Source organism: Sinocyclocheilus grahami, unplaced genomic scaffold (assembly GCF_001515645.1).
Source record: "Sinocyclocheilus grahami isolate Dianchi unplaced genomic scaffold, SAMN03320097.WGS_v1.1 scaffold7.1, whole genome shotgun sequence".
Classification (NCBI taxonomy): domain Eukaryota; kingdom Metazoa; phylum Chordata; class Actinopteri; order Cypriniformes; family Cyprinidae; genus Sinocyclocheilus; species Sinocyclocheilus grahami.
In genome coordinates, this window is record NW_015505186.1 from 3,044,670 (window position 1) to 3,056,774 (window position 12,105).

Genomic DNA, 12,105 nt, shown 5'->3' on the forward strand with positions numbered 1-12,105 from the left:
ATAAATAGTAATTATTACACTACTGCTCAAATGTTTGGGATCAGTTAGTAACTCCAACATTTTGATTGGTAGTGTTTTTAATAATTATCATCTCTAATTAACCACAACATGACATATGCACGCACAGTCCACTTCAAGGTTTAAACTCAGTGATTTGTTCTTTTCCCTGGTTCTTTTTTCTTCATCCTCTGCTAAACTGTACCTGTTACATGGCCAGACCAGTTCTGGCCGCTATATGTCCACTCATGCACCAGCTGGTTAAACATTCACTGGTTTAACTGATGTCCACAAGGGTCTTTCTCTCCCCCTTTCTCACGCGCACATGCACTTGCACAGAGACACAGATCGTGGCATCTCAGAAAATTGACCAGAACGTGTGTCATATTCTGACTGTCATGGAACTGCTGCGTCTGTGTGCTGCATTTCTGCTTTTTCTCAGGACTTGGGTATCTGGTATCATCATTACTAAAGGTAAGGCCACATACGCGCTCATTTTTTAGATGAACTGTTTCTCCTCTAAGGGAAAAACGGAATGAAAAATTACCATCCCTGTCTTGTGGGGAAGTCTCTACATCTTTTTTCGTTTTAGTTGTGTTTTCTTGAAGTATAAAATGTATACACTTAGCATAAAAATACATAAATGGATGTAAAATGCATATATGTATTTATATTATATCAAATAAATAAAAATATAAAAAGTCTGTAAATGCTCTTTAATGTTTTAGTTGTGTTCATGTTGAAGTATAAAACGTTAACGCACAAGGTGTTACGGTAATGTATAATAGAATTGTTTAATTTATGATATTAAAATCTATTTGTACATGTAATAAGATGGAGATAAGTGAATGTTTATTTTATTTTTATTGGTGCTTTTTTGTCCTTTTTTTTCTTTTGGTTTTACATCTCTGTCATTTAAGTTGTTCAGCCGTAGCTGTTGGCTCAGTAAATGGATCAAAGCAGCACTTGTAGGAAACTCCATTAGGCTCAGATTAATGACCCTTGTGAAAGAGAACAATCTGTGATTCATTTATGAGGAATAAGCAGCCTACAAGTAAATCGTAATTTAAATTGTAGGGACAACAGATTGTAGGAAAACAGGCCATTTGAGCAAAACAACAGGTTAACTAATAAATTTTTATGTGCAAATGTTAATTTGCCATTGTTCGGCACAAAGCCATTTTAAACCAAGGCAACCAAACTCTGTTGTGAGACTGATATCTGTTGAGAGTACGAATATAGGCCTGTATTTTTGCAAACAAAGCAATATTGAACTTTACATTGCAATTACAGTACATGAGAAACTACATGACTAGTTGTTTATCTTTAAACTGATTTTGAGTCGAATTCTGAGGCTTTACATGTGCCGGTCTCGCTCTAGATGCACATGTAACATGTCTGTTCTATGAAGACTGCGTGCTGCCCTGCAGTTTCAAGCCCACGGGAGCCGTGGTCATCCACTGGTACAAGCAGCAGATTCCCGTCCACAGCTACTACTACAATAAAGACCAGTACGGCCTCCAGAACAAGCATTTCAGCGGCAGGACCAACTTGTTTAATTCCCAGATCGCACAGGGAAATGCCTCTCTGGTGCTGAGGAAAGTGAAAGTCCAGGACCAAGGGAGATACAAGTGCTACACCAGCACCAGGAAGGGAAACCAGGAAACCTTCGTTAACCTGGGGGTCAAAGGTCAGTAACAGGGTCACAGATTTGTCATATTTTTGAGTTTGCTTGGGTTATTTGTGTTGTCGGATGTAAAAAGCTACGTTTCAGCTAAGTGTAAGAACTACAGTTCTGTTAGTCATCTACTGTCAAATTAATTTAGACGTTTTATCTTAAAGGGGTCATGTGATGTTGCTAAAAAGAATATTATTTTGTGTATTTTGTGAGAGTCTACTCTCCCAGGATCAGGAAACAGTCCTCCATAAAATGTGCTGCACACATCTGTATATTTGGGTTGAACTGTTCTGGAACAGTGTTGTAAATACAACTTAACCACTGATTGCTTGTCGTGTCCTGTTTTGGAAGGCCACACAAAGTAGTTTCGCTTTCACAATGAAACACAGCGTCTTCACGACATGGAGGCGGCAACAACAATACTACAGCAAGAATAAAAGTTAAGCCTTCTTTCTTTGCGTGAACATTTGGGCGGCGTTATGCAAATCTTCCCACATCGTGACATGTGCGGGCGTGTTAGAACGAGCCGTTTTAGGTAGGTGTGGTTGACACTAAACGTTTATAAAGAATATCTCTTTGGATTTGAGACTTTAGTCTTTGCAACTTTACAGATCTTCTTTATGCACCAAGAGCTTGTAACACTCCAAAGAGAAAGGAAAAATTTTAAATCGCATCATATGACCCCTTTAAGGACTGGCGGCCACAAGAGGGCGCTAGGGGTTCTATGGAAAAGGAAAACGAATAACACTGTTGATAATAATAAATAAATGTTGAGTCTAATAGATGTTTCGTCTGGGTTATAAACCCTAGTCGGAAATAACTAACAAATGAGATTAATCACAAAGTATTTGATTCTATTGAGAGATAAGGCAGTAAAAAAAGTATTAATTTAATAGAAAGTAATTTCTTACTGTGCATTTTTTTAAATTTAAAATCTTTTTTTCCCACATCCTTTCTCCAGTTTTGTTTATTGGTTTTAAGTGCAATAAAGTGTTAACTATAAATAAATATTTTGCACATATTTTTATACTGTAAAAATTAGACCTTGTACATGAAAATACATAGATGTCTTATACATTTTTATTCAGGATTGATTATTTGGTTTTAAGTGCTAAAGAGTGTTAACAATAACAAAGCATAGATAAATATTTTAAAATATGTTTTGGTTACCAAAAAAAGGGATTAATCGCAACGTATTTTATTCTATTCACAGATAAGACACAAAGCACAGTATTTATTTAATAAAAACTTTTTTTTTCAAAAATATTTTTATACTGTAAAAGTTAGACATCATATGCAAAAATACATAGCTGCCTTACACATTTTTTTCTCCAGGTTTGTTTATTGCTTTAAGAGCAAAAAAGTGTAAACAAATAATATTTTTATACTGTAAAAATGAAACGTTACATATGAAAATATATATAGATAACTTTATATTTGTGGAAGCCCATTTATACCAGTTATTTTCTATAGGCCATTAGATTTAATTTGGCTATGAAGAGTTTTTTGAAAACTTCGTGTAATATTTCATTAAAATACATGTAGATAAGATAATGTGGATTAAATTTAAAGGTTTATTGTCATTTACATAGCAATTTATAATCACTATAGATATCTATGTATAGATTGTATAAGTTTGTATAGACCAAGTTCACATAATAACTAGGCTAATCAATTCATTTTAATTGTATCACTCCAAAATAAGGATACAATCAAACTTATGTTTAGATCAAGTAGATACTCTTACGTTTTGATCATTTTTCTGTCACGCTTAGCTCTGATCCAGTTTGTGAAGATTGAGATGGTTGAGGAACGGGTGATCTGTCTGTCCCAGAACATCTATCCGGCTCCTGAGGTCACGTGGGCCACTGATCCCCCTACTGACTCCAGAAGCCTCCAGAACTTCACTCGTAAAACCTCGGACTCCAAGGGCCTGTTCACCATCGAGAGCAGTGTCAGCATGATAGGAAACACCTCAGATCATACTTACTTCTGCTCTGTTGTGTCCGCGGATGAAATGCAGGTGTGGACCGCATCGCTACATCACCAAGGTAACTGCTTACTGAAGCACAGATGGTCAAGAAAGGTGTTTGTTACAAAGTTCAAACAGCTCTTTGAATCATTTGAATCTTTCAGATGAGTTATTCGGTGAGGAGGGCTCTGGACTCTTGGTTCCCTGCATGGTGCCACAGCCTTGCCACAATTTTACCCTCACCTGGACCTTCATCAGAACGACAGAATCCATCGTTATCTTCACTTACGATAGCCGGACCCATCGGATCGCGAACCTGTGGGAAAGTAAAGCTGAACTTGACATAGATCAGGCTCATTTAGGCAACGGTTCCCTTCATCTGCTGAATCCAGACAGCTTGGGACACAGTGGTGCCTACATTTGCACATTCTACGGCTTCCAGATGAGACATCAAGTCCAAACTCATGTCAATATTACAGTTCGTGTGACTGGTGAGATTTACTTCATGTCAAAAAAATTACTTTGTGTCTTTGAACGATTGGCACAGTCGTTATGAATGTTAATTCATAATACTATATATTTTTTCCCAGATGATGATGAGTATGACTGCAGAAGGTCATGGTGGGGAACTGCTGCATCTGTCTTCATATTTCTGATCACTGTCTCTGTAGCCCTGTCGCGATGTTTTAGATTGAGAGGTACCTTTTTTATAATATAAAAATATATATATTTAAAAAATATATATATTTTTATAATATATGTTATTATAAAATAAATATTTAAAAAATAGAAATAATATATATCTTATATTATAGGAATATATCATAAAATGTTCTAATGTATTTTGTGTAATATTTTTATATATGTATTTAAGTAATATATTAGTGATAACAAAAATATATATACTTTACATGTTACTCTTTTTTTTTTTTACAAAATATACATATGTAATATTTATCATATGTAATATTATAATATATTGTAGGGAAAAAAAAAATATTTAATTTATTGTATAAATTATTACACAATATATTATTAAAAGCATTTAGCTTTTGTAATAACATTTTAAAATAAACATTTTGATAGCTGTATATATTACATATTACAACAATATATTATTGAAAATTGTATATATTATTGTTACACAATTAATGTTTTCACACAATATATGTAATATTTAGCATATTATAATATATAAAACATTCTAATATATTTTGTGTAAAATTACACAATATAATATTATTAAAAGCTATTTATTTTCAGCTTTTACCTGATTATATATATTTTAAATAATAGCATTTTATTTTAATATATTAATATGTTAATAAATATACATATTAATATATTAATACATACATATAGATATGTAATATGTTACATAAAATAAATATATAATATGATGATGCTATTATGATAATTATATCATATAATGATAATAATGTAGAAACATAATATAGAATGATAATAATATAAGATATAATGATAATTTATGAAAATGAGAATTTTAATAGCATTTTTATTTCACCAATTTTACACAATATTTATGTATATGTAATATTTACATATATAATATGATAATGTATTAAATAAAACAAAACATTTTGTGTAATATTGCACAGTTTAAGATATTATCAAAAGCAGTTTTACTTGAGCTTTTATTACAGGCACATTGTCTCTTGCAGGTGTACACGGCCATTCAGACATCAACGAACGAATCAGATGTAGCAACAAATCCGGTAAATAATTATCCTCATTCATGCATTCAAACTAATGCAAATGTAACACTCTCTAATTCTAATACTTCATTTTAGCAGAAATCCCAGTATTTGAGAGACAAGGACAAGATGAACCCAGACGCAACGGTTTAGAATCAGTAGAGACAGACATTCACAGAGCGCCGTCCAACACAACAGTTTATGAATCATCCAAACCACATCCTGACGGCTTTAAGAACGACGTCCTGCCACACACACCGACAGAGAACAGCATGATAAAGACATGCATGATTATTACTGATTCCTCTACACCTTACACACCAGAGGAAAGACATGAATCCAGGCCACAAACACCAACCGGTGCTATCATAACTCTGTTCACATCTGAGATTAATACAGAGGCATCTGATGATAAAGATAATGAGAGAAATGAACTTGAATCGGCGTCACACTCAGCAGATGGAGCAGAGATGGAAATTACAGTGATTAAGAGATTCCATAACAAATATGAATCTTCCACACCTGAGCTCTCACAGATTAATGGCTTCAGGTGATTGAGATTCATTTGATAAATTAAAATGGTGCTGACTAGTTAATAACTAGATTTAAGAGCTCATTCTTGAAGTAAATGATATATGTTAGATTAAATAATAATGTTAAACTAATTTGAGAAATATGCAACTATACACTTCACCTCTCAAGACTTCAAGCTCAGCTAATAAAATCATTTGAATGCAAAAAAAAGTCTTGTGCATTATATAGCCTATATCTTGTACTTAATCCTCACAGATGTACAATTAACCATTTTCATTTTTAATTCGTTTTTGTGAACCTCTGTTGCAATGTGATGCTACATGGCTTGTGTGAAATACATAAATAAACAGTGTTTGAATGTGAAATCCGCAGGTCTATAACCAGCAGGGGGCAATATTTCTGTTTGCGTAGTTTTAAATAGCGTATCCTTGCTTATCTCTCGGTTAAAAGTGTGATTCTTTTCAGTCAGAAAAAAATAGGTCAATTGCTTGCATAATATTTCATAAAAGAAGACTATACTTTGGTTTTAAATGTATTAAAATGCTATGTATTAGCCTACTCACGACCATGAACTATCTAGCTACTGTCACGTAGTTTAATAATGTAGCCTATATTGTGCAAGTTTTAAATCTCTTAGGAATTTTTTGGGAAGGGGCTGATCCTTTTGTCCTGTTTACAACGCGACATGGCCGTCCCTCGTGGACATTTAACAATTAAAGCACAGAAATGTCTCTTTCCAGCTTATTCAGCGGTGTGTCAGATGTGCTGTAAGCTATGTAACTGCATCATTAATTCAATAAGGAACCAGAGATGATAAAAGTTTGAGTGGCCTTTAAATATACAGGACTTTATTCTGTAGGCTATGTGATCTGAACTACTGATCCCTCCGGTCTGAAATGAGCATCTCCACTGAGGTAAGATTATAATCAGGCTATTATCATTAACAGACTCTTTCTCATTATTAAATAACTCCTCAAATAGCTCTTGGCATAGGATGATCATCTGAGTTGTTTGCATTGTCTGTAAATCAGCTCCAATGAATGTGAATCACAACAGAATGAGATAGTGAGCCGTGGCAACATGGTCAAGTAAACTCCTGGTTGAATTTGCACTTAAAATAATCTAGCAATCATTGTTCTAGAGATTTCCCAGCCTACAGGGAACATTCTCAGAACTTTGGCATTTTTCAACAAAGTTCTCTCAAAGTTGTGAACAAAATGTCTTAATTTCTTAATGTTAATATGTTTGCTCAAACTAATCTGGTCTTTAACCCAGCTGTCAGCTCTGTTAACTGGCGCTCTTTTTTTATTGCCTTTATCCCTTTTCTGCGTATTTTAGTTATCAATCATCCATAAATTAAATATCATTCGAAAGCTTAAACACTCAAAATTCCTTCTGTGAAATCCATTTTGAAATCGGACATGGCTTTACCATGGAAATGTTACTTTAAACCAGTCCAGTAGTCAAAATTTACTGCAATATATTATAATAAAAATTCTTTCTAATCTTGACAAAACATATATAGTTGGAAAGGATTGAGTCTCAAGGTTCCATATTTTGTAATAGTTGTAATATTGTGACAGAAATGTACAATATTGTGACAGGAAAATGCATAAAATATTCTTTGGAATTTGGGTGTTACCTGGTGGCGATTTCTGGTATAGCGTCCACCTCAATTTTTGAGATATCAACTTCAAATTCGGAACATAACTTAGTTAAACATATGGCTTTGATGTTATAATAATTTTAGATTCCAAAATATTTGGTAAAAAAAAATTTTTTTTATTAAAAATTGTAAACTTGTACAGTACATTTTTACAGTAGGCTTAAACTTCTAAAAATGTTTTACACTTGAATTTTTTAAAAATTATTTTACTTCAGGAATAATCTTCTGATTGTCTTCTTTAAAAGACCAACCTGTATTCCAAATGACAATACAGATTCAATACAAATAAGAAGTTAATAATATCCTGAAAACATTATCTTAAAATATTATTTGTACATTTATTTATTTATAATTTTGGCAAAACATTCTTAGAACATATTTTTTTTAGCTGGGTTGAAACGTCTCGGGTTACTTATGTAACCATGGTTCCCTGAGTAGGGAACGAGACACTGCGTCCTCTAGGGGTCGCTATGGGGAACGCCTCGTCGTGACTCGTATCTGAAGCATACATTGAAAAAACACCAACTCGTTGGCCGGCGACAGCCATGACGTCACTACCGGTGCGACTACATCCATTTGATATTTGGTGTGATTAAAGTGTGGACTTAATGTTCTCGATTGAATCCCTTGGTACCAACTGACCTAATATCAAAATTGTTGTCAGCAGAAGTTATTAAAATATGATGTCTTGCACAACTTGAAGTGACTAGCTCTAACATATAGACACGAGGAAAACAACTTTGTAAAAAGATTTAGAGATTAACTCAATATAATGCGGCACGTCATGCCAAAAGTTTCTCTGTTCGCAATCGGTGTTGTTTCACTGCTCATCCAGAAAAGCCGTGACTTTTTTGAGAGGGGGTTTATTCATGGTCACATGCACCATGGACATGGCTAATGGATCTGCTATGCTTTTTGCCACAACATATCACCCCTGTTTTAGCTTATTAACGTGATGCAAGTCTTCAAGATTAACTTTGAGTTTATTATTGGGGAGAAATGGACTAGCCCAGTGACCTCACTTACAGAAACTGAGAGACGAGAGGGAGTCAAGTGCTCTCAGCTGTTGCTGATCCTCACTTCCTCTCAAACGAGCTCAAGGAAACACCCAAAAACCAGCCAGCTGGAGAAAAGGGGGAACAGCCTTGTTTCATGAAATATCCCAGAGCAGAACTGCTGTGCTGCTTTTTGTAATATAGAGTTATAAGAAGACCTAGATAAACATTACATTTGGGGGATTCTAGATCATTTAACATCAGCTTTGTTAGTCTTTTAGTCTGTGGCCCATAAACCATATTCTGGCACACAAAGCATCACTGGTGTAATAGATTTATTTCTATTATTTTATATAAAAGTGAGAAATAGAATATGTTTTACAGCCAGCTCTTGGTTTTCATGGAAATATTCTCTACCTACTCATATTTTTTCGAAGTCTATTTTATGTTTTATGCATGTTTTTAAAGTTGTCATCTAGAAAAAACTAATTAGAAAATGAAATAAAAAATGAAGCTAAAATAAGCTGAAATAGTAAAATTACTAAAACTGAAACTGAAATAAATATGAATGAACACAATAAAAAATAAAAAAAACTAATAAAAATGGCGAAATCACTTTCAAAATACTAAAACCGAAAAAGTAAAAGTAATTAAAATGAAAATATAATCATAAAAGCAAATTCTAAATATTAGTAATACTATAATAGTGTATACATATAATATAAAAAATAAATAATACTTAAATAACAATGTTTTAAAGGAATAGTTACCCCAAAATGAAAATGACAGCATTATTTACAACATTATTTACATTATTTATTTTTAAATGCATGTTTTTTTATGTTGTGCCAAACTAGCTATTGTCTGACTTCATTAGACATGTAGTGCAAGTATAGACTTGTATATTGCAAGTCATATGGACAATTTTTATATTACATATATTATCATGATTGGTGCTTTTGCAAGACACAAACACACCTTTTGTGTTTCACAGAAGAAAGCAAGTCATACAGGTTTGGAATGTCATGAGGGTACATAAATAATGACAGATGTTTTATTTTTGGATGAACTATCCCTTTAAGTAATCAGACTGGTGGAATGGTTGGCTTGATTTTAGGGGTTTCTGTGTTTGTTCATTTTGGCTGCTAATCCTGTGCCTCCTCAATGTTTTAACCATGGTACTTTCTCTGTTATTTATTAGTTTTTCCGTCATGACAATTTATAGTAAGCCCTCTCAGCCTGGTCTCTTTTCTTCCTTCTCCCTCTGTCTGTCCCTTTCTTTGACTTGGTCCCAGAAGATCTTATGAAAACATTCCCCCACAATCTTTTCATGTCCTCCTTCTCTCATAAACGGAGACAACCACCCTTTCTCTAAAACTGCTATTTTGTCTCTGATTATGTGTATATGTATGCATCAGTGAATTAATCTTATTCTGAGTCAATGGGAGATCAGCTAAACCCATTTTCCAAAACATTGAGAGTGTAAAGGGTCTTTTTCTCAGGGTGCATTAAATGGCCTATAAAAACCTACTCCAGCAACTATGAAACTTAATCACTTCACCATGACTCAGAACGGTTATGATATATTTCACTGCAGCAGTACCTGAGTTAGATGAGTAAATCCATCATTTGAATTGCCGATTTAAAAAAAAACGTATCTTAGTTTGAAAGCTTAGAGCTTTGTACAGGTATATAAGGTATATTAGGTTTATAATGCCATGAGATTGAGTAAATGACATTTTATTTTATTCATTTTAGGGTGAACTGTCTCTTTAAACAGTGCTTGAAACCCCTGCTCTTATCCTCAGGAAACCCTGTTGGATTTAATTGAGAGTGGGCGTGGCCTGCAGGTGTGGTCAGCCACACCCTACTTGATCAATATTGGTAGAAGCTTTATTACTTTGATACCTCTAAATGAAGGTGAGTGTGTCTTGAATATATATTTAAAACTATCTGAATATTAGTGATAAAAAGACTTGTTTTACTTGTTAATGCAAAAAGCATGGAAATGTTTTACTGTGCCATATAGGTAGTGTTATATTTTAGCCTCATGGGAACCTTGCTGCTCTGAGACCATTAAAGTTTCCACACTGCACAGGAAATAGATTGGATTAATGTAGCCCCTTAAACTGAGGCCGTGATGGCTGAAATAAACTTGAGTTTGAATATGGACCCTCTTGCCACCCGCTGAGTTTAATACCAGTTATTTAATATGGGGGTTTCCAGAGTGGTCTGGTACATTCAGTATTGTAAAAGCGTACAGTAATGCGATGATAACATAACAGCATTTTGTTTCAGTGCTTCTGTGAAAAATCCAATCAAAAGTGCAATTTTATGAGCAGCTTTGTTTCTGTGCTAAAACTGACTAACATATGTCATCATGTCAACACAACATGATGTAAATTGTAGGTAAAACTGATCTCAGGTCAGAACTGTGTCTGTAATCGAGGAATCCAATAACTGTCTGGTGTCTGTCTGTCTGTCTGTGTCTGTCTGTCTGCCTGTCCGTCCGTCCGTCCGTCCGTCAAACGATTAATCCGATTAAAAATAAAGTTTGTAATATATTTGTGTGTACTGTGTATATTTATTATGTATATAGAAATACACACACATGCATGTATATTTTTAAGGAAAATGTTATTTATATATATATACAGTATGCGTGTGTATTTATTTATATATATATATATATATATATATATATATATGTCTCATTAAAGTCATTCATTATTTAGTTTTTGTTAATTTTTTTGTCATTTATTATTTTATTACTTTATTACTTTATTTTATATATTTGTATATATATTTCAGTATGTATTTACTTATTCTTTTTATTTATTAATTTATTCAATCATTTGTGTATTTTATTTTTTTATTTTTCATTTTCATTTCGTTCATTCATTCGACTAATATACTGTAATTATGCTCACTTGAAGAAACTCTGCTGAGTTCCTTTACTTTATATCACAGAAATATCACAGATTGGTTTTGAGGATGCAGATGGTCCAGGGATCCAGCCGCACCACTGTGTCATCACCAACAGTGCTGGAGTTATTACTTTACACCCTAATGGAAATATGTGCCATCTTGATGGAGTTCCAGTCACCAAGCCAACAAAGCTCACTCATGGTAATACACAGTATTTTTAGCCTCCCCTCCAAAATTGCAGTTATAAATCCCTTACTGTACTGTTATAGTAACTAACCACTTTTGCCCACTTGCTATTATTGCATGTCTTTCATATCTAAACCTCCCCAGAGGTCACCGTTATAAAGGGAGGTCAACTATTTGATGTGGTCATGTCTTATTTGGCCACTCAGCAGGTTCTGTGGATCTAACCGTGCTTGCTTACAGCCTCAGAGAGAAATCAAAACAAACGACGGCAATGAATGACTTCCTGTACAGCGATATCACTCAGGCCTGACACACCACAGGAATAACATCTCTCGCCCACTTTCTCTCTCTCTCTCGCACTCCTTGTGCTTTGATTTTTTAGCATATGTTTAGCAGAGTCTATAAACAAACTCTCTTTTTCATTCTCTCTATCT

The 12,105-nt window shown here is 33.9% G+C and overlaps 1 protein-coding gene across 2 annotated transcripts; it reads left to right on the plus strand.

The window, feature by feature from the left end:
* Positions 1-97: 97 nt before the first annotated feature.
* Positions 98-6,097, plus strand: LOC107589851 (uncharacterized). 2 transcript variants are annotated; one of them, XM_016278409.1, is made up of 7 exons: positions 98-471; positions 1,379-1,687; positions 3,451-3,726; positions 3,812-4,138; positions 4,238-4,345; positions 5,330-5,383; positions 5,459-6,097. In XM_016278409.1, the coding sequence occupies exons 1-7, from the start codon at positions 282-284 to the stop codon at positions 5,914-5,916; spliced, it is 1,722 nt and encodes a 573-aa protein (XP_016133895.1). In that variant the 5' UTR covers positions 98-281; the 3' UTR covers positions 5,917-6,097. The 2 variants fall into 2 exon arrangements, with proteins under 2 accessions (XP_016133895.1, XP_016133905.1); XM_016278419.1 differs by having other exon boundaries at positions 5,462-6,097.
* Positions 6,098-12,105: the final 6,008 nt, after the last annotated feature.

Excerpts from the sequence above, each read along its gene's own strand:
- LOC107589851 (XM_016278409.1), top strand. The coding sequence starts at position 282 with ATGTCCACAAGGGTCTTTCTCTCCCCCTTTCTCACGCGCACATGCACT. Across the intron at positions 4,139-4,237 it reads TATTACAGTTCGTGTGACTG|ATGATGATGAGTATGACTGC; the intron begins GTGAGATTTACT and ends ATTTTTTCCCAG. Across the intron at positions 4,346-5,329 it reads GCGATGTTTTAGATTGAGAG|GTGTACACGGCCATTCAGAC; the intron begins GTACCTTTTTTA and ends TGTCTCTTGCAG.